Source organism: Uranotaenia lowii, chromosome 2 (assembly GCF_029784155.1).
Source record: "Uranotaenia lowii strain MFRU-FL chromosome 2, ASM2978415v1, whole genome shotgun sequence".
NCBI lineage: Eukaryota > Metazoa > Arthropoda > Insecta > Diptera > Culicidae > Uranotaenia > Uranotaenia lowii.
In genome coordinates this window covers 179850436-179874257 of record NC_073692.1, presented here as the reverse complement: position 1 = coordinate 179874257, position 23822 = coordinate 179850436, and the positions used below count along the sequence as shown (strand labels likewise).

At 32.6% G+C, this 23822-nt stretch overlaps 1 protein-coding gene across 9 annotated transcripts in view; it reads left to right on the top strand.

The window, feature by feature from the left end:
• The window catches only part of LOC129744846 (phosphatidylinositol 3,4,5-trisphosphate 3-phosphatase and dual-specificity protein phosphatase PTEN), a 231443-nt gene that overhangs the window by 108669 nt on the left and 98952 nt on the right, over positions 1 to 23822 (top strand). For all 9 annotated transcript variants that reach the window (XM_055737584.1, XM_055737583.1, XM_055737582.1 and 6 more), the window contains one exon: positions 10384 to 10550. In XM_055737584.1, the coding sequence (XP_055593559.1) occupies positions 10384 to 10550 (167 nt within the window). The remainder of the gene's footprint in view (positions 1 to 10383; positions 10551 to 23822) is intronic.

The window sequence follows — 23822 nt, the reverse complement described above, 5'->3', positions numbered from 1 at the left end:
ATTAGCCTCTGTACATTTAATTTTGTTATAAGGTTGTACAGTTTTTTGAATTCCTGTAAGTCTTAACCCTGTACTGCATACAAACCCACATATATTTGTTCTCGATGTTTTTTTCACATGTTTTTACTTAATTCAGTACAATAAAATAATTCAATCAATTTTAATGCATCAACAATTGAATCAGAAATTATGAAACCTAAAAATCATTTAAAAAAAATGTCATTTCCTACACTATTTCAACAATTGCAACTATTAAAAAAAACAATTTTCTATAAATTGCTTAGTTATAGGTCTACAATGTTATTTCCATTGACAGAAATTTTTCTCTCAGTGTTATCATATTTTATGCAGTAAAGAGTTCAAGTGTACCGAAACCTTCAAAGAATTCATCTATCGGAAGTCTCATCCTTTAATATGATTCATTTTTTTTTTTTCTTAAAATAAACAGATGATAACTTTAGGGCTTAAATAAATCAACATCCTACTTAACTAGGTACCTCTAGTTCTCATTTTCTGTGATTTATGTCCCCAGTCCGCACCATCATCTACCGAGTCACGCTAGGGATTAATCTGACCGTTTCGCGATTTAAGTGGGTGCATATCGTAAGCGTTTTTACGAGATTTCCACGTCGTTTGATGAGGGAGCGGCGGCAGTTTAATTGACAAAGGAAGTTCGAGGAAGTGCACTTGCTTGGGGCCATCGCCATTCAAGGAATCCATAATTTAAATTGCTTCACTAGGATTTAATGTGGACGTTGTTTATTTTCGGTTCTGGATGACAATGTAGCAACAAGTGCTTATCCAATTTCACAAATTGGTTCACAGGAAATGTTTATCACGAACATGAAAATTTGGTTTATCAATAGGTTTTTTTCTTGAATTTTTCATAAAACTCTTCTGTGACAAATTAAAACCTTCAAATGATAAGAAAATTTCTATTGCTGAAAACAAAAAATAAATCGTTAAGCGCCCACAACCATGCTGTTTCCATCGATTCACCACACTAGTAGCAACCTTTAGGTATATTGTTCGCTAATCAACTGCCCGAATGCCAGCTGTCATAGAAGAAAGAATTCATGATAAACACCCCGTCGAGGCGAATGGGAGCTTCTATTTTTTTTTCGTTAAATCGTTTGTGGTATCTATACTTTTTTTCAATTTTCCAAAGCAGCAATTCACTTTCCAGCTGCCGATCATTCCGTGGGAGCTGTCATCGCGCTTGTTTGCTAATAGTTTTCTAATGTAAATTTGCCATATGTAGAGAGGTGCCATCTAAATCGACTGGCCGGGGGATTCGAAAACGAAAAGGTATCGACAATTGCTAAGAGCAAGCAATGCAATAGTGCCAATGAGGGTTACCTTGTTTGTTTACCAAAAGAAAAAAAATACTAAATTTAATTTAGTTTAGTAAACTACAAAACTAAAAATTCGCACTCAGTAAATATTTACCTACCGATAGCCCGCCTCGGATTTTGCAGCATCCGTGAACGTGCTCTTTCGAGATTCTCCAAAACCACAACAACTCATTCGGCAGTGCGGCCTCAATTGCATAATCAATTGCCATTCATGTGGAACGTCTTCCTCATAGTCCAGACGTGCCCGGTGCTGTTCCGAATGTTCTGACCACGATGCCTTCATTGTTGCTCGAACGAAACGTCCCATTAACGTCTACAACGGAATACTCTAGAAGACTGCATACGGTCTCTCGTTCTCTGTCCCAAGAACGATGGTTGTGGTAGTGATTTTGGCGGCCGGTTAGAACTGGTTCAGCCAGACAGCGTGCGAAAATCCAGTGCGAATCTCAAATTAGGTCAATGCGCAGAAAAATTTGCTGAATTGGCCTCTTGATGGTTTAGTTTAGACTTTTAGAGTGAAGGGAACGCAGCACATCGACACATCTTTCCGGTTCAGATTACGGAAAACGCATTTTCAATCCAATCGTGGACAGTTAGAGAAATCTTTAAAAAAAGCTTGAAGCCCACCTATACATTCACATCCTTGATAAGAAAACCGTTTGATTGGAAGCTCTCGAGATATCTGCAAATGTGCTATCGCTACTCATAAAACCGAGAGAGAAAATGAAAAAGTAGGAAGAACAAGCTAATGAAAAAACGCGGGACAGCGGCATTTCTTATCGACTTGCGCTCAGCACGGTGTTTGAATAAAGTCAATGGCTTGAGTTTCGGATCGGGCATACACAGACTTTGCGACGACGACGACGACGGCAACCCCCAAGACGATTGCGATGGGAAAATAACACTGCAAGAGACCAACGTTTGTTCGTTCATTCGTTCTCGGCCTCTGATATCGTTTTTGAAAACAGCTGAGCCCACATGATTGACATACCTACTGTATTCATCATAGAAGATTTGCAAATTTGATGTCACACACAAGAATCTGGGGAATAACGCTCAAATTCACATAGACTTCATTGGGAAACAATGAAGGAATTTTGTTAATGATAGTCATTCGACCGAATTGGATACAAGGTCAAATGGATAGGGAAGGTAAGTTTAAGGTGCCAAAATGTTCAGGACCTTCCTGTATATTGTCCATTAAGGGAGCCCCCTTCCCCTTTCCTATCTCCTCACTGGATTGAGATAGATACCAAAGGTTAATAAAACATTCCTAGTACCCAAATTCTTTCCATGCCAAACTGGGATTCATTTGCTCGATGAGTTATGCAAAAAATTGTAAGAAAACTTCTCTTTTTTACATTTGCTTGATTAGTTCTTCTTGTAGAAAATTGTATTATATCTTGTCACTAGATGGATGGAGGGGTACCAAATATTCATAGAAGCATTTCTAGTACCCCAAATACATTTCCACGCAAAATTTGGTTCCATTTGATCGATTAGTTCTGTATGGAAACTCCTCCCTCTTCCTATCACCCCACTGGAAGAAGGGAGGGGTTTCAAATAATCATATACACAAGTTTTTGTACCAAAATACACTCCCTTGCCAAATTTGGTGCCATTTGCTTGATCGACTCCCAAAGATATAAAAACATGTTTCTTTTGTTTGGAACCTCGTCCGCCCTTCCAGTGAGGGGAAGGGGTCTTGGACAATTTTAGAAACCTTCCCCGGCTTCTTATGCATCCACCTGCCAAGTTTGGTAAAAATCGGTCCAGTACTCTCTGAGTCTATTGCAAAGCTTCCGAAAAAAAGGTGTTTTTTCGAAAAACAATTTCTGTGACTTTACCCAAAAAATGATTATCTTTTTCTACTATCTCTAACTATCTCTTATAGTGATTATATTTTTATCGAATTTTTCAATACAATCTATAATGTATATCGCTACACTTTTCTTGGTCTCTATTCTAAGTTTGCCAGAAATTTTTCTGCACGCATCCGGGCCGGACAAATCCGGGCCATTATATCGATAAAAACATGGAAAATTCCAGGTATTTGTTTTTGAAATTGTCGACCGAATATCCGGGCCAATTTAATCAAAAAGATCAAGGAAAATAACTTGAAATATATTTTTCTATTTTCATCAAAACCCATCAACAAAATTTTAAATTGTGTTTTAGACTTTCAAAAACCTTTTATGATTTTTTTTTATGAAACTTGCTTAAAAAAATAGTTTGGACGCATACATAAAAAATTACGCAATTTGTTTTTTTTTTGTATAGTTGGACTAATAAAGTGAATAGATCCGACCCGCATAAAACCGGGCAATCAGGCAACCTTACTAAATTCTCTCCTGTTTTTCATGGATCTTTTCTTTCTCTTCCTCTTTAGCTGTTTTTTTTTCTTTCATTTACCGCAACATTCTCTTGCTCTTTCTTTATAAATTTTTTTCTCTTAATTTTGTTTTTCTATCCGAATCATCAGTTAAAATTCGGATTCTTTTAATTAACCATTTTTTTATATAGACTGCGAATCCTGAATTGAAAATTTGAAAAAAAAAAAAGGAAGATTTTTTCAATTTTAAATAGATTAAATTTAAAATACGAAACAAATTTCCTCTGGCTTTGGGATCTCAAACCCATGACATTGATGTTGAATTTAATTTACTTTTCTTGCTTCCCGTTTTTTTTATTTTCATAGCAGCTCTAAACTTGAGCTTAATTTTCTGTTAGGGGGAAATTTTAAATATTTCTGGCTTTGTTTAACCTCAAAATCTTTCCACAATCTTACTTGAAACGCCTCTTTCTATTTGTTCTTATGCTAAGCTGTGTGGTCCTATCTCTTAGTACTTTTTTTTTCATTTCACTTCCTCCTTTTGCTTAATGTCTCTCCATTTCATTTTTTCCTTCTACAATGTTTTCCATTATTTTTTTGCTTCTATTTCACATATTTCCCTGTTGAATTTTGCATATTCTCTCCGTTTAGATTCTCACGTTCTCTATCTTGCTGTGTCTGACTATCTCCCTTTTCTTTTAAAGTATAGCTCTGTTTATTTGAATTTGTATAAGAAAAACCTAAAACACATTGATTACGATTTTTTTCATACAAACATCGTCTGTTGGGCGATAATGAACCTCATTTTCTACCTGGCACCAGTTTTGATCACATCAATCTTATTTAACGAAACTTGGCATGATACTAAATGAAACATTTTTACACATTTCGACCAAATTTCAAGACTTTTCAATGAAAATTTTCAAAGATACAGCAAATTTAGTGAAGCAACTCCAAATTTCCCTTTTTTACGGGAGAAGCTGTATCTTTGTTACCAGTCATACTTCAAATTTTGTAGAGCGTTAGTTGAAAAGTTGATCTACATTGTCTGAAAATATCATTGTCTGAAAATATTTTCGAGTTAAATTAAAAAAAAAAATGTAAAAATCTTTGAAAAACTTCAAATTACCGGAAGTGGTGTGAATATCTCTACAATATGAGTATTGAGTGAAAGGGCCCAACTAGTAGAAGGGAAAAAAATTGTTGCTTGACGCCATCATTAATCCAAGATCACTGAAAATCGCATGCAATTCGAAAGAGATTTTCGAAGATTTACAGCATTTCAAAGATCAGCGGAAGTCACCATCTTGAGTGGCGTCAGAAAGGGAAATTTGACTTCTACTCGTTTGTCCTTTCATTCAATATTCATATTGTGAGGGTTTCATCTGATTTTCAGTCGTTTTAGCATTCTAGAGTCAAAAGGGAGCCGCCATCTTGGAATTTTTGATGGCGTCAGAAAGCGAAATTATTAACAGCATTTTTAAGAGAACGCTTCCATCTGGGATTTCATGATGGCGTCAGAAAGCGAAATTTGGTTTCTTCTTGTTAAGCCATTTTACCTAATACATATGTACCAGTATTGTGGGGCTTTCATGCGATTTTAAATCATTTACAGCATTTTAAACGAAAGCTTCCATCTTGGATGGATTAAAATATAAAAATAAAAAAAAAAATAGAGAAATAAAAATAAAATAAAATTAAATTAAAAAAAAATAAAAAAAATAAAAAATAAAAAAAAAATGAAAAAAAATTAAAAAAAAAATTAAAAAAAAAATTAAAAAAAAAATTTAAAAAAAAATTAAAAAAAATAAAAAAAAAATAAAAAAAATAACAAAAAAATATAAAAATAAAACCAAAAAAAATTGAAAAAAAATTAAAATAAAAAAAAATAAAAATAAAAAAAATTAAAAAAAAAAATAAAAAAAATAAAAATGAAAAATAGAAAAAAAATTAAAAATAAAAAAAAATTTAAAAAATAAAAATAAAAATTTTTTTATTAAACACCACAGACAACTGGACTTACATTTTCCGATTAGACAGTTTAGCAGATTCAAAAAACTTTTTGGACAATTAAAACGAGAAATTTCAGTAAGTACACCATATATTGTAACACATTTTTAAACACATCATTAATTATGTCATATTAATAGACTCCTTGAAAAACGCATAATAAATGCCGAAACGTCGGATGAAGAAATAAAAATCGTTTTAAGATTTTTTCGTGACTGAAGTAGCCGAAAATCAATTTATTCAATAAAAAAATAAAAATAAAAAAATAAGAAATAAAAATTAAAATTTAAAAAAAATTAAAAAAAATTTAAAAAAAATAAAAAAATAATAAAAATAAAAAATTAAAGTAAATTAAAAATAAAAGAAAATAAAAAATAAAAGAAAATAAAAAATAAAAATAAAAATAAATTAAAAATTTAAAAAAATAAAAAAATAAAAAAATAAAAAAAAATATAAAAAAATTAAAAATAAAGAAAAAAAATAAAAAAAAATATTAAAAAATTAAAAATAAAGAAAAAAAATAAAAAAAGAACAAAAATTAAAATAAAACAGAAATTTAAAAAAAATAGAAATAAAAAAAAATAAAAAGAACTTAAACAAAAAAAAAATAAAAAAAATAAGAAATAAGAAACAAAAAAAATAATTAAAAAAAATAGATAAATAAATAAAATATAAAAAAATAAAAAAAAGTTTAATAAAATTAAAAAAAGTTTAATAAAATTAAAAAAATAAATAAAAATGAAAAAAAATAAAAATGAAAAAAAAAATAAAAATGAAAAAAAAATAAAAATGAAAAAAAAAATTAAATAAAATAAAAATTTAAAAAAATAAAATAAAAAAAAATTAAATTTAAAAAAAAATTAAATAAAAAAACTATTTAAAAAAATACAAAATCAAATAAATAAAAAATAAAAAAATAAAAAATTAAAAAAAAAAGGATTAAAAAATTAAAAATTAAAAAATTAAAAATAAAGACAAAAATTAAAAATAAAGAAAACCAAATTAAAAAAAAATGTAGAAAAAAAAAAAATAAAAAAAATTTAAATTAAAAATATAATAACAAAAAAATAAATAAAAAAATATAGAAAATATAAAAAAATAGAAATAAAAAAATTAAAAAAATAAAAAGAAAATTAAAAATATTAAAAATATTAAAAACATTTAAAAAAAAATAAAAATGCATAAAAAAATTTAAAAAAAAATGAAAAATAAAACTTAAAAAAAATGGAAAAAAAAAATAAAAAAATAATTTCAACATGAAAAACAATAAAAAAATAAAAATAAACAAATACAGACCCCGTTCGTTTTTGGCAACATTCGATTTTGGCAACATTCGATACCAAATACCAAAAAAAAACGTATATACGTTCAGAAATGGTGATAGAGTACAACAACAAAAACCAATGTGTTAAAAAAATTTATAAAGTACTCAAAAATTACAAAAATATGAAAAATTTAAAAAAAAAATCAAAAATAAATACAAATGAAAGACTAAAAATGACAAAATCAACTTAAAAATGATGAAGTATGACAAAAACAGCAAAAATGCATCAAAAATATGAGAAACAAAACCTTTTAAAATTACAAAAATGGTCGGAAATTGACTTAAAATAACGTTAATGATAATAAAAAGAGTTATTTGGTTAAAATTGGAAAAAAAAATTTCAGAATAAAAACCGTTTGATTTTGGCAACATTCGATTTTGGCAACACAAAATGTTCGGGCATGTTGCCAAAAACGAACGGAGTCTGTAATTGAAAAAATAAGTTAAAAGGTGGCGGTCGGTAGCGAAAAATAAAATAAAATAAAAAATAAAAAAAATTAAATAAAAAAATAAAATAAAAAATAAAAAAAAAATTAAATAAAAGATAAAAAAAAAATTAAAATAAAAAAAAATTAAATAAAAATAAAAAAAATAAAAAAAATAAAAAAAAATAAAAAAAATAAAAATAAAAAAAAATCAAAAAAATTAAAAATTAAAAATTTTTAAAAAAAGATTAAAAGATTAAAAATTTAAAATTTAAAAATAAAAAATTAAAAAAAAATTAAAAAATTAAAAATTAAAAAATAAAAAATAAAGAAAAAAAATTTAAAAAAAATAAAAAATAAGGAAAAATAAATAAAAAATGAAGAAAAAAAAATTAAAATTACAAATATAATAACAAAAAAAAAATAAAAAAATATATATTAAAAAAAAAATAGAAATAAAAAAAAATTTAAAAAAATAAAAAGAAAATTAAAAATATTAAAAAGATTAAAAAAAATTATAAAAAAATTAAAAATTATTAAAAAAATTAACAAATTGAAAAATACAACTTAAAAAAAAATTTAAAAAATATAAAAAAATATAAAAAAATAAAACATTTAAACATGAAAAACAAAAAAAAAATAAAAACAAACAAATAATTGAAAAAATAAGTTACAAAAAAAAAGGTGGCGTTTGGTAATGAAATTCGCCTTCTTTTGATTCATCCTTTAACCAAATACCCTTGTAGGAGTTAAGTACGATTTTGATTAATAAATAACGTTTTAAATTTAAGCGGAAGCCGTCATCTTGGATTTCAACATGGCGTCAGAAAGCGGAATTCGACTTCTTCAAGATTAGCTTTTTCACCCAATATTCATATTCGGTTTCACGCGATTTAAAGCCTTTTGAACGTTTTAAAATAAAACGGAAGTCGCCATCTTAGATTTCAAGATGGCGCCATTCAAAGAAATTTATAAAAGCGTTATAAAAGCTTTGCTGACCAAAATTTAACTGCATGTATTTTTTATCGACGTTTAAAAAGTTGGCCTTGATGACGTTTCTAGGATAGGGCCAAATCGCTTTATTAGAGTTCTGGTGATGCATAGAATGCGCTTTTGGTTCTTTTTGAAGATTAATACTACAGTCCTAACGAAGTTGTGCTGACCATAATAAAGCTAAAATTGTTATTTGGGATCCATCTATTTAAACAATACATAAATATAGGATATATAAGATACTTAAATTGATATTGTAGTTTCCGTGGAAGATTTGTAAAATTTTGTATTCTATTTTTATCTGTTCTTTCGCTAACAGAATCTTAGTTCAATTAGTCTTCTTCACAAGAGACGTGGCCTAACCTTTAGACCTAACGGCTAGTGTTTCATAGTATCTTTTTATGACTTTGAATGAAATTCTGTAACCAAGAGCTGAGAAGACTACGAATTCATTAATCACGCTGGCTAATTGTGACCAAAAACGTGCCTTGTAATATAACGTTTACCATTCAGAAGCCGACTTATAAGTCACTCTCAAATTTTTCATATTATCACCTAAGCCACCAGGATAGAATGATTTCCTTAGGCATGTTAATTTTAACTGCCTTAGACCGTTGTGCGCTGAATAAATCATCTAAAAATAGTTCTGCCCCGGTACCCGGTGTAATAATTAGAAAGTTTCTCGATTTCGACATGAAAATTGAAATGGAACCTAATTCGAAAAGACAACCAACAACCATATGGGCGCCATACATTTCCATACAAAACATCTTCATTAAAAGAAGAGACAGAGAGAATCGAAAAAAAACAAGCTAATAACCCGCTAAACTAACCGGCTGTCGTACTGGGTTGGGTGTGTGGTCATTTTTTTCTTCATTCGCCTTTTGGCTGACTGGTTCCGCAAAAACGTGATGCTCGTATTAGGGTACGGAGCTCTAGATGGATGAATTAGTTTGGGGTACGCATATATTATGCTGACCCCTCGCCTGGCTAAAACCGAACTCACGCACGCGAATGATAATAATAGTTAATATACCTACTATATTTGCATCGTAGAATGGCTTAGCTAGGGATGGTCACCGTTGGATTAAATTCAATCAGACAAATGATCCAAGTGAAATTAGTCAATATGGGCTAGCACGATTTCGTCGCAGGTGCGTATCGGCTCTAATTTATTTCTGTTAGCAAGAGAAACTATTAGAGCCTATGATATACTTAGTTTTTCTTTTTTCTTTTTCAAATGGAAGAAATTTTAGGAATTTATCTACGTCTAAGTAGTTTTTATAAAAATGCATATTATTTAGAACCATCTCAATTTCTCGTAACCGCCTAGCTTAGGTACAGAAGATACGAATAAAATCGCACGTGCCGTTTGGATCAATGTAATTTTGAATTGTAAATTAGATAGCGTAGATATCTATAGCTGGCAGAGCGTCCCCTAGATACTTAGATCTCATACCGATGGATCGTCCGCACTTAATATTCATAATGCACCTATAACAAAAAAAAAACAACTAAAACAAAAAAGCCCCATAAAACACCAACAATAATCAACCGACATTGTTGCGTTCATTCACTAATCTTATCGGTACGCCTAGATCATGGCGCATCTAAATGACGACGACGGCGACGCACCCGTTTTGGACCGATGGCTTCTCACTATTTTTTTTTTCTTTTCGAACTACCTTTATTGCAGCCCTCCGGTCCCTGAATACAGTAATTACTGATTTTCCTACCATAGTTTAATTATTTAAATTTAATTTATCTCGGCACACCCGCCCGATTAAAATCTACTGGGGCGGCAGGGTGCGAAACAACAACAGAATCAAACCCTCATTATCATAGGGATCCAATTTTCCGATGATCCCATAGACGAAACAAAAAAAATATTGCGAATTGCTAACCGAGTTGTTTTCCAACTTTCCCAACTTCCCATTTGCGCAGACATCAACGAACGAATCATCGCCATGGGCTATCCGGCCGAGAAGGTGGAATCATTTTACCGGAACAAGATAGATGACGTGCACAAGATGCTGGAGATGAAGCACCACGGGTGCTACAAGGTCTACAACCTGTGCTCGGAGCGGAGCTACGACGCCAAGCGGTTTCCGGTGAGTGTTTCAGATGTTTCATATTTTGCTTGTTTATATTTTCGCATCTCAAAGTTCCGGTACAATTGATAGGATTTTCTGAGGAAACGCCAACCGAATTATCTAAAGAAACGCTATCTCTCCTAGCTTGTTCCACAGGGCAGACACTTGGGACCATTACTGTTTTTATACTGAACAACCTAAAACATGTGCATACCTATTATTTAATACGTCTTTAAAAAATCCATAGAAAATATTAAATTTGCGAATTTTTTTGCGTCTGTTGGGAGGAGCAGACAAAAAAAATTATCTTGGACAACGTCAACTTGCATTTGAAGTAATCCCTCATCAAATTTCCCTTGTTCTAAAAATTTGAATATATTTTCATTTAAAAAAAATCAACATGAAAGCCTCCAAGACCAGACGTTTTTACGAACTACAAAAAAAATAGTTTCAAATCCATGTAAATATCTAGCTGTTTTTCAATCGATTTTAACTTGAACCAAAGCTTAAAATACACCGTTTAAGAAATGAATAACAGTTTTTTTTTGGCAGCTCATAGACACGTGTGGCCTCAAAATAAGGTTGCCAGATTGCTCGGTTTTATCTGGGTTTGCTCGGATATTTTATACGAAATTTGGGAACAGTCCGGCCTGGCCCGGTTGCCCGGATTTCATTAAATTAATTATCCAAAACCAACAAATTGTGTTGTAAATTTTTGCTTGTTTATCCCTTCAAAACGGAATGTTTTAAGCAAGTTTTATAATACTAAACATGAAAAGTTTTTTGAAAACCTTGAATACGATTTAAAATTGAAATTTTTTTTATTCAATTTTTTTTCTTGATATTTGTTGAGTTAAATCTGGATTTTCATTAAATTTGCCCAGAATTGACCCGGATTTTGGTTGTAAATTTTCAAGTAAAATGCCCGAATTTTGCCAGGTTTTTATATAAAATTGCCCGGATTTGTCCAGCCCGGATGCACGCTTAAAGAATTCTGGCAACCTTACCTTTAAAAGTATTTGTGTAGAATCCTTCCGAAGAAATTTCAATCAGTCCGCCTTCAATTGCTTGAGTTAAAGTCGAGAAAGTGGTTTTTGCCGATTCACTGTATAAAAACAAATTTTCGTAAGAACTTGAGCGTCATTTTGAGATCCCTAGAAATTGAATGAGTTGATTGATCGAGCTAAAATTGGCATGAAATTTTCTGCTTTGCTAATTAACAATTTGAGCTTCCAAGGTTTGAACCTGATAATCACCGATAAGGCTGTGGAAATTTAATAGGTAACACTTTTATGAAGTTTAATTGACTTACATTGGAAAAACCTCAATTTATCCTCAATTTAAATTCTTTGGTGCACTACAAAAATCATTCAAATATGAAGTTTTTTGTGTTTTTTTTTTCTTAAAATGAGCAGCATTTTTTAAATGATTATATACAATTCGTTTAGTTCTTAGCATCTAAGGTTGCCAGAATATTTTCCGGACATTTCCGGGCCCGCAGAATCCGAGAAGTTTTATCTTAAAACCTAGCAAAATCTGATTCAAAATTTTCAACCCAAAATTATGCCAATATCCAGGCAAATTTGTTCAAAACCACGGAATTATTCAATAAAAAAAAGAATACACTTAAAAATATATCTTAAAATCAAAACACATAAGCAGATTTAAAATTGTGTTTTAGACTTCCGAAAGACTGCAAAATTGCTCAAAAAAATATACTAACTCAATTAAAGTTTTTTATTCAGTTTTGGAAATAAAGTGAATGAACTTATGCAAAATTAAGGCGTTTTTCTACAAAATCCGAACATCCGGGCCGGACTGAACTTTTCCTAAATTTTATGTCAAATATCCGGGCAAGTTCGGGTAAGGCAGTCTGGGAAGCCTATCTAAGAATCGTCATAACAAATTGTTTCAGTTAAGCGTTTTTCGATGTTAATATTTTTCGTTTTAAGAAAATATTCTTTAAATTGCTTCCAAATGATGATAGCTAAAGATGTTTTTCGGAATCGAAGCAGAATCCCTTGAATGTAAAGCTTAAGGAAAAAGTGAAAAAAAAATTTTTTTCAATCAAAAATTTAATGAAAGGGCGAATTAAATTCAGAAGAAACTTGGCAAATAAGCTGAAACTTGGCTGTTTAAGAATATAAAAAAAAATATTCAAATTTTGGATTTTAAATTACTCTGAACTTCAAAATTTCCGACTGAAGAATTCGCGGTATAGATAGAAGTTTACTTGAGAATTCAATTTTTATACAAATTTCATTTATCCATATTGCATTACTTTCTATGGTCATTTAGTTTAGCTGAAGGAACACATACTTATGTTAAGGAATGATCAAAATAAGGTTTTTAAGAGTTTCTAAAATGTCCCGCTTTTTTCGTGAAATGTCCCGCTTTTTTCTGAAAGTATCTGGTAAGCCTATGTTAAAGAGATGGGATGGATGTACTTTGTACTATCAAACTTATTTTGCACATGATTTGGCTTTGAGTAAAATTGAGAAATTTTTTATGGATAGATAATATAAACAGGATGACCTGCGAACCGGAAAACAGTAAAAAAAACCAGGAATTGAAAAGACCGGAAAAACCGGGAAAACACCTGAAACTTCAAATCAAAACCGGAAAATTCTTTCTGGATAATTTTCCTTAAAATAAACTTAAATAAGTCTAAAGTTCATCCATAACGTCAGAAATATTTTTGTCTCAAAAGCGGGATGAAATCGGAAGAATGTGAGAAAAAGTCGGAAATTTCATTAAAAAAATCATAATTGTTTAGATCAGCGCATGCATTTTAGTACTCCGAAATGTTCTAGTTCCAGTTCCAGTTTCAAAATAGTTTGAGAATTTTGTTTGTCAATTTCCAACTTTTTTACTTTTTTGAATCGGAGTTTTGAAAGGTCCAATCTATATATATAAAAATGAATGTTTGTCTGTCTGTCTGTTCCCTATAGACTCGGAAACTACTGAACCGATCATCGTCAAAACTGGCATCTGAGGGTTTTTGAGGCCGGGGATGGTTTCTGTAATAGTCAAAACTCCATCCGACTTAAGGAAGGAGAGGCTTCCATACAAAATTTGTAGTTTTTCGAAACAAATTAAAGTCATGACATCCATTTTCTTGAGATTTTTTTTCCTTTGGGCGGTTTGTTTTTCGTCTCTATGGTCGAGGCGTCCCGGCCAACGTCGCAAAAGGATAGTAACCCAGGCATAGCATACTGATCAGTAGGAATATTTTGGCGCGTATTTCTCAACCAAGCATATTTTCTTTGAGGGGTTTGTTTTTCGTCTCCATGGGCGAGCAAACGTCGTCGCAAGAGGATGGTAACCAAAGCACACTGTTCATTGATTGCTGGAAAATTTAACAATAAGGCGCCTGTTTCTCAAACACGTGGGGCGATATGCAACCTAGATGTGTTTTTTTCTTGCTTATTTGATTTGTACACAGCACGTGGTAATAAATGACGCCTAGATGTGACACGGATTGGTATTTTATTGATCGAATCGAAACCAATTGAAAGATTTGCTAAAATACTTCCATATTTAGTTCGTGTTAATGTAGGTAGCATTCGACTTTTCATTCAAGGAACATTAGAACATGTTCAAACGTTCAACTTTTTCTGTTAAAAAAAATTAAAAATTAGGTTTTCTTCTAGAAATTGTTACTTCGGCCCAAATACACAACTGAAACGAATTTAGAAATAAAAATGGGAGCTTTTTATTTTAAATAATTCTGAAAAAACCATTGTACTTTTTGCTTACATACCAATTCAAGTACGTACTTAACATGAAAAGTGTTTTTGTGTTACATGGCTGCATAAAAGAGACTTTTAATCCGCTTCGTTTTTGAAAAGCGAGACTTTAGAAAAAAAAAAATTTAAAATTTTTAAAAGAAATTTTTAGTTTGCCCTTAAAGTGTTAAAAACAATATTCCTCTCTGTCAACTTACACGGTGGGGCAAGGGCAAACGTCGAACTTTTAAGAAATTCATCTTCAAAATGATTCAATATGTTGGAAAGACCAGAAGGGGTATTCCAAATGTTGAAACTGCAGCGGATATTGAAAATTTTTAAATGTCTTTGTAAATGAAGGTCATTCCCTTTGAACAGCATTCGTTAAAAGTGGAGTAACAAACATAAATTTATATTGCAGGAATACTGCAGAGGTATCAGTGAAACTTGATAAAACAAAAAACAGGAATTCGTATTAAATCCATTTTAAAGCCATTACTCTGACGCATCTGTAAATAAGCTTTGCATTGACACTTGCCCCAATATGCGGGACAAATGTAAACTTAGAAATTTGTTTTTAACTAAATATTTGAAAATTTGACTTTCAAAGAAAAAATTAAAAAAAAAACGCTGAGAACTTATTTAGTGATGCAACTGATATTTTTTTAAATATTTATATGTTTACCGTAGTAAATTTATTTAAAAAAAAGAAATTTGCACTGTATTTAATACATAACTAATTTAATATATTTTTCATTACCATGATAAGTGCTGTTTGGGTATCGAGCCGGTTAAATTTGCCTACCTTCTTCAAGCAGTGGGGGACAAAATTGAAAAAGATGGGAGAGCTCCCATGTAAATTTAAGATAAAGAGGTTTTCAAAGAAAGGACGATATTTAAAAAGGTTTTTTTGGGTACAGAGTACAAATTTCAGATCTTGAAAAACGAGTTTAGAGATCAGTAAATTATATATACCATCTTTAAATTGCTATTCAGAACTGCAGCTGCAGCTCTCATTTCAAAGTTGTTGGTTCTGAAGTATGATGAGGTTTGATTTAAAACAATGCTCTCTAAAATCTAAATTTTAATAAATTTTTACAAATTACATTTATTTCCGGAAGGTGTAGCAAAGCACAACGGGTCAGCTAGTTTATAATAAATCAGAATATTCAGTACACATTTGTATGATAATCATACTTCAAGTTTTCATTCCATTCATACAAGTTGTATGATACAACATTTACATAAAATTCAAATACATAATAAATCCAGATTTCCTGGTTTGTGTTACATACCAAAAACTACCGAAAAATTTGTCCGAAAATGAAAAATCAAATTATTGACAAGCGTCAAAAGCGGAACTTATCTCAGATGGTTGAAAAAATAGTTTTTACAATTAAGTTAAATTATTAACCAATGAGAATGATGTTCGGTCAAGTGGTTTTTGAGATAGTGTTTAATGAAGAAGATTTTAGACTTAAATTTTTGGGCAACAAGTGCGTCATTTATAATGCATACTATAAACCAAGCTTTTATTCAAATCAAGGCTATTTTTGATAACGTTTTTTTTTTCCTTGAAGCCTGACCTTCTCAATAACTCAAAACTTTTTAATTGGTCGAAGCTATTAAAAATTTAGCCGATTGTCTCCTTCGACATAAAAACATCATATTTGACTTTTTATCACTCCACCACAGTTTTTACGAAATGGCACGATTCCAGATCTAACTAAAACAGATTAAATATGAACTATGTGGTGCCTATTGAAGTGCTATGTAGGGAAAAACGGTCGCATTTGGAGGCAGTCTTCTTCATATATTTAGCCACTCATCGTCAGCCTTCTCAAGTACTAGACATAAATTTTTTCTTTTTTTTTCCTTGTTTATTTTTGGAAAATACAGGCACGACTTGCTATCGAAAAGTTACTGGCCGGAAACATGTCAGATGCCGCTAAATAGTTCGTTTTGCTGTCCATTACTATTTTTTTTCTCCAAAATATCTCCCTACTAGCAGTCCTAATATTTTGCGCACGATTTGACCACCGTATTTTGTTTATTTTACCGGTTGGCAGCCTTTCCACCTTGTAGAAATGCAATCAAACCTGTTTATTAGTCAGCTAGACAAAACACACTCCGTTAGTTGAAAAATTTTAAAATGTAAAGCGGAAAATATTTTTTACAAACAATAAACAAAATTTCAGAATCTTCCTGATGATGGCCAAGATCATGGCCGAAACGTAGGACATTATTTATAAATGTACTGTTTTTAAACCAATTTTTTTGCTGAGAAGTCGAAATGTCCACAATTAGACTACATTCACCAGTCACAAATCAACCATTTAACTAGACAGGACAGAAAAGTCAGAAAAAAATATCTTTTTTATCACTTCTTCTATTATTTTTTTTCGGATTGAGCTTGAAGAAACCTCTCACATTCCTTCACTTCAGTGAAGCAATAATTTTCACTTTTATTCAAATTTTAGATCACTGTTGGATCCTTTAGGAGACTTTTATCGATTTACTTTGTGAACTTTGGTCAAATGATTAATTCCAGCTGTTTTTTGGGTCTCCCATTGGAACTTTCCTGGATTTTCCTCGATCCTGCCCAAAAAAAATTGTCAATGATCTTCAGTATTGGACGCTATTTCAAACACCACTTGACAGATTGTCACTAAATTTTATACATGTCTAAATTACATTACTAGGTAGCTTCATAGAATTTCTGAACCTGATTTCTGCTGGGTGTTGTTGTTTACAGTTTAACTTTAAACTTTATACATCGTGAGCTTTAGTTTTCATAATTTCCGTGAAAATGAAAAGCATTTCCCCGGAAAAGCGCTAAAAATCCCCAATGTTCCACTAAGTCAGTTGGTTGAAACGGAAGTAGTAAGCATTGGTGCGGTCTAAAATTCTATTTGCAAGTATGGAGGCGAAAGCAGCTTCGTGGACAAAAACAAATCTGGACAAAACGCGTGTCCGGTGAACTAAATTTTGGACTAAAAAGTAATGTGATGTGGCCAAAAAGGTGGATCTCCTCTCAGCTTTATCTCTCATATCAAGATTTGATTGAATCTAAAGGTATATAAGAAGCAGAAGAAGCCGAAGCCGAGTCAAAAACAAGCTGCTCCCGTCAAACCAAGAGCTTTTAAATTATATGATCAACTACTGTGTGGAAAATTGGTGTGTATTATCATCGACGACGAAACCTGTTGCAAGTCTTATTACAAAACGCTTGCGAGTGATTAAGACTTCAATTCGACTTTAATTCAGCTCAAATTTTAGCGATTTTGTGATGCAAAATTCGTTCGATAATCTTAAAGAACAACGAACTTCTAGAATGAACAGGTTCTCTTTTTTAACTATTTAGAAAAAAAATAAGGTCATATTTTCGCCCAGCAAAACCTCGTTCATTCTATTTCCAACCATGAGCGCAATATTTCTTTGTCAATTCGTGATGGAAATCAATCAGAAAAAAATCACAGCTTTTAGCGAGGAGTAAAGCACCGAAATCGTTTAACATTCGATTCTACCGAAACCAAAAAAAATCTTCCAATGCATCAACTGTTTGGTGGTCCCCTTCCATTTTTATTCATTTCTCTTCATTCAACACTCCCAATTGTGTTTGCGCCATTCCATACGACGAACGCGCTCCTGTTACCAAGTGCAATTTTTACCCAATGATGTCTAACACCGATGATATATGTGGCGTGCATTCATCCGTCAAATTGCTGCCAGCGAAATAAAGAGAGCTGCCCCTCGCCTCCACCCCAGCTAGCTAGCTGTCAGAAAGCTTAACTCCACCGTGCGCCGTCACTCGGATCCAGGGAGGGAGGGTGTTGGAGCAGGGGATAAGAAATAAAAATTACCCAGAGTCACTCGCACTGTTGCTAAGTGCATTGCCATTTGTGGAAAACCGAGAAACGAGTTGATTTCTTCGGTTTAAAAAAAAGTTGAGTCTCAAAATTCTCATTTGCGAAGTATTCTAGAAATTAGTCCTTTTTTTTGTTGTTATTTCTCTAAAATGATAAAACCATATTTTGAAGTCAATTAGCAGTACCGACAAATCAGTCAAAAGACGATAATGGAAAACGGATCTGTTTCTTCATATGATTCATATCTTTATCGTATGCAACCGAATAAAGAAGATAGCAAAAAAAAAAAAACTAAACAAAAACGGTAAGCCTCAAGGGGCGCAAAAATCCGACACGTGCTCACAACTACACCGGCACAGAAGCACGCAAAGGCATCGACAACGAAGCTGATCGCGCGAAGGTGTGTTCCGGATGGCAGCGAGCGGTCAAAAGTCTCGGGAATATAATTTTATTGTTAAATAATCGTAATTGCGATAATTGATGGCTTTGTGTGATGCATATTCGTCTCCCGTTTCCGCAATCTGGATTCCCCTGACACATCTGCAGCTGAATGGCGCGTCTCGCTTCCTCACCCCTTTCTCTATCGTTCCTTCACATTAAACAGCAGCAGCAGCAGTACCATAGATGGAACAACTGATGGAAGCACATATTATTTCTCGCCACTGTTACCAACTGCAATATGCTTTTTTTCCTTTTTTTTTGTTTCATTGGTTGCATTTTATTGTCTTAGCGTTTTCTTGTGTAATTTATTGATTATGGGTCAACAGACGCTTGCGAATTAATCATCGATATGTAAATTGGCATTTTTAAATGAACGGATTTTTTTTTATCCAATATAATCTATAACATTTTGGAAAGATGTTTAAAAGTTTTTTTTTTTAAACACTACATACGATTAATCTTTTGTATAACAAAATAAAAGACAACAGGCTGGATAAAAAGTGTGTTAATGCTGTGATTGCAAACCAAGCTTACTTGCTTGAAAAATACTAGCTTAAGCGCCTAGCTAATTTAAAGAAACAAAATATTAGGAAAAAGCGACTTTGAACTCGTGAACTTTTATGGTCTCGATGCTAAACTGGATCCATGCTAATAAAAAGATGTACGTATGTATGTATGTATGTATGTATGTAGGTATGTATGTATGTAAGTATGTATGTATGTATGTGTGTATGTATGGAATGGTGGATGGATCGATGCTAATAAATAAATATATATATAAACTCTACTCTGTACAAATCACTTGAAGTTTGCTCAAACCTATTTAAGAATTATATATCACTTTATACGGTCATCGAAGTTAATGCAATTTTGAAAGTAGAATTACCAGTCTGAGATTTCAAAATGTTATAACTGACAAAATGAGTTCTGAATCTGACGGTTTCTCATCAGTGGTTTGGGTAGCTTATTTTCTGCAGCCATCAAATAACACAAATTTTGGAATATGACACTGTCTTTCCGACTTACATAAGGAGTGTATCCGAAAAAATGCAACACTTTGTTTCGTGAATAACTTAAAAACGAACACAAACACATACAGGATCTCAATGAAACTTAATGTTTCCTCGAAGAGATTCCCTTTTTGTTAACTCTTAGCGTACATCTTTTGAGGATATGATGGCTAGCATCTTACAAATGCTAAAACCACCAACCCACAGACAATGTTCTATGCATGCCATGACCGGGATTCGATCTAATACCCGCTGGCTTTGAAGACTCTAAGGCTATCCACTAGGCCACGTTCTGCGCACAGTGGTTCAAAATAAAAAAAAGGTGGAAAAAATTAATAAAAAGCTATTTTGTGAAAGATTATAGGCGAAAAGTTGAAAAAATTAAAAAATTAGATTTTATTTCAAAGTTTGCTATTTTTTTCTATAATTGCCTAAACGGGGTTTGAGCTTTATACGGGAAAATTGAATATTTTTTAATTATTTATTAATATTTTTGTTAAAATTAAGTATGGTCCCCTAAATTTTAGGTTAGTTGTATAAATATAAAAACTGATGTTTTATGGTGAATTTGCATATACATCGAAGCAAACAAGGCCTGGTTCCCTCTGTTTAAATACTTTAAAATTTTCATTTTTGAACCAAACAGCGTTCCACTCCAAGACATCGTATTCAAAATATAGCAAAAACTAGCAGCTGATTTTGAGATATGTTTTGATGAGGCTTTCACCTATCCAACGGTATATAATTTTCCACGGCGATCGGCAGCGCAAGCTTTATTTTTGCTTCCGAAAAATAAATAGAGTAAATCGAAAAATTCTTATCATCTAATTTTGGGTTCTCAATCAAGCGAAACTTTGTAAGTTCATGATATAGAAGACGTTTTTCATCTCTAAACTGTGAATTCGATTATAATATATCACTTCGGTATAGAAATTTATAAATTTTTAAAGATTTATATGCTTTTTTCAGTTATTTTGGGTTGAGAGTAAAAAATTCTATTTTAAATTCTTGTGTTTAAGTTGTCGTTCATGTTTGTTCCATGGAAGGTGTGTAAAAGGTCCTATAAAATATCTAATTACATCATAACGTTCCTTCAAAATTGGAGATTCGATTCCAACATAAAAATGTTGGTTGTCGCTAACTTAAAAAATGGACTTTTTTCCAGCTTTTTGGGGATTTGAACCACTGTGCTGCGGTGGCTTTTGAATGCAAGGATGGAAATTGATGAAATTCTCAGTGATGCTAGCTAGTAATGTAGGTGTACGTGTTCGTGTTCAAAATTTAGTGACAATCTGTCAAGTGGTTTTTCAGATAGCGTCTAGTACTGAAATTTTTTTACAAAATTTTTTGGGCAGGATCGAGAAAAATCTATAAAAGTCCCAGTAGAAGACCCAAAAACAGCTGGAAATCATCTAAAGGGTGTCCACGATGATTCTGCAGATTCTGCACAACCTGTGAATCAACCGTTTTTTGCATGTAAACCCATACTTTCTTCAGTTCCTCGACTGTCTTCATTACCTTAGATCGTTTAAGAAGGTGCTGCTTCATAATCGCCCAGTACTTCTCGATAAGGCGGAGCACCGGAGTGTTGAGAGGGTTGAACATTTTCGGCACGAAATTGAACTTATTGTCCGCATACCACTTCAGCACGTCTTTGGAGTAGTGGCATGAGGCCAAATCCGGCCAGAAGATTGTTGGAACGTTGTGGACCTTGAGGAGAGGAAGCAGCCGTTTCTGGAGACATTCTTTCATGTACACCTGTCCGTTCATCGTGTCCTGGGTCACGAAAGGTGCACTCCGCTTCCCGCACATGCAGATGGCTTGCAAAACCAAAAATTTACTCGCAAATTTGGACATCTTCTGAGTGCGGAACTGCTCCGGAATGCTGAACTTATCCTTGGCCGTGAAAAAAAGGTTACCAGGGACCTAATCAAAGTCGGCCTTTACATATGTTTCGTCGTCCATGATGCAGCATTCAACTTTCGTCAGCATATTGAGGTACAACTTTCTGGCGCGGGTTTTGGCGGACTTGTTCTGCTTCTCCGCGAGATTTTGGGCCTTTTGCCTTGAACGTTTGAAGCCTAGCCTTAGTTTTGGCCTTCTTGACAAAACTTCGGCTTAGGTGCAGCTTCTTAGCCACATCCCGAATGGACGCGTTCGGATTTCGGTTGAAGGCCCCAACTACGCGGTTGTGATTTTTGGTGATGTACGGAATACTTTTTCGTTCACTTCTGGGCTTCCGATCGGTGATCAATCGTTCCTCCAATCGCTTAATCACCCGCGACGCCGTGGAATTCGCGATTCCCAACGTTTAAGCGACGAAACGATGCGAGAAATCCTTGTTCTCGTGATGAATGCGCAAGATTTTATCACGCACGAGTTGTTCTTTCCATTCCATTTCCGCGAGTTTTGATCACATGTCTTTAAAATTTGCAGGATATAAACAATGTACTATGAACTAAATCCACCCAAATTTATATTAAATTCTACCCAACGGTTAAAAAGTTAGAGCAATTTCATAGTGTGGCGATTTCATCGTAGACACCCTTTATTCAACCAAAGTTCACATGGTAAATCGTTTAAGAAGTCCAAAAGGATCCAATAGTGAGCTAAAATTTGAATAAAAGTGAAGATTATTGATTCCAGGAAGTGAGAGTTTTCTGCCTGATACGTCTAGAGTCTAGCTGACCTATAGATAGGCCTGACTTCATTTCTGCAAGGTAGGAAAGCTGCCCACCGGTAAAATAAACAAAATGCGGTGGTCAAATCGTACGCAAAATATTTGGTCTGCTTGTGGGGAGATAATTTAAAATTTCTTGTAATGGACAGCAAAACGAACTCTTTAGCAGTCACCTGCCTGGTCTCCAACCTGAAACTTTTCGTTGACAAGTCCAGGTATTTCCTGGAGATATACAAGAAGATATAATTGGAAAATTAAATGTCTGGTACTTGAGGAGGCTAACTATTTGTGAAAACTGAAAATTATTCAGTACATGAAGAATGACTAAAAACACAAAGAAGACTGCCTCCAAACGAGACTGTTTTCTCTGCAAAGCACTTTGTTTGAAAATGACAATTTATTCCGAGGTTTATGAAAGCCCACAGTGAGACGTGCTAACGGTCCATAAATGCTCAATTTCTCACGTCTCACTGTGAAACCGCTTTTATGTTGAAGAGAGATCCAGAGAGCCGAACTGAATGGAAAACAAACGGCAAAGTAAATTAATCAAGTTCCAACCACAGCACAGCTCGTATCGCGATTTTTACTACGTCCGAAATCTCACCGCCGGGTAAACAAAATTCTTTTCCCAGAGTGGGAAAGTTAAAAAATCCCCTCAGAAAAAAGTGTTTTAGCTAGTTTTTACAGTCCGCTAGCTATCGAAGGTGAAGTGTTCGGTGGTAGAAGTGCCGTGCATAAACACACTTCAATAGGTCCCACAATGTTTATACTCTGTTTAAGTTATATGTGGAATCGTGTTTTTACCCAAAAATGGTTGTGGAGTAATAAAAAGTCAAATATGTTGTTTTCAGCCGAATTTGTTATTATTTCGACCAAACTCAAAATTTTGAGATATTTTAAAGGCTAAGCTTCGGGAAACAGCACACGAAATCAAAAATAGCTTCGATTTGAAAAAAGGCGGTTCATAGTATTTACACGTGTTGTTCAAAAATTGAAGCCTAAAAAATTTTCATTAAACGCTGTCTTGAAAATCACTGAATAGAACATCACAAAAATTTGCATATGTAAACATTACATTGCCAGGTAAATTCGCTGAATATTTCATGAATTTTCAACCATGCATTCAAAAGTTATTCACAAAACAAAGTGTTGCATTTTTTTTCGAATACACTCCTTATTATCTTGGTGTATTTTTTAATTAATCTGTAATCATTGCACCTGCCTGTGTGGGAATATTATTGACAATATCAACAGAGCCAAACATTTCAAGTCATGAGTATCAAAAGCTGAAGCTATTTCCATAAATTGTATAATTTGCGTTGAATACGTTGGTTTTTTCTTGACGTAATCTCTAATTTTGGTAACTTTGATCACCGGGGTAAATTTGACCAACTATAAACTTTTCCACATAATCATCAATAACTCAGTCGTTAGTTTGAATTTTTGAAAACTGTTTTCTTCGTTTGAAAGCCTATTAGTTGAGTTTCAAGTATGCAAAATTTGGTTTGTATTTGAATTTTTTTTCTGTTAGTAAAAAATCTAATTTCAAAATCTTAAAATAT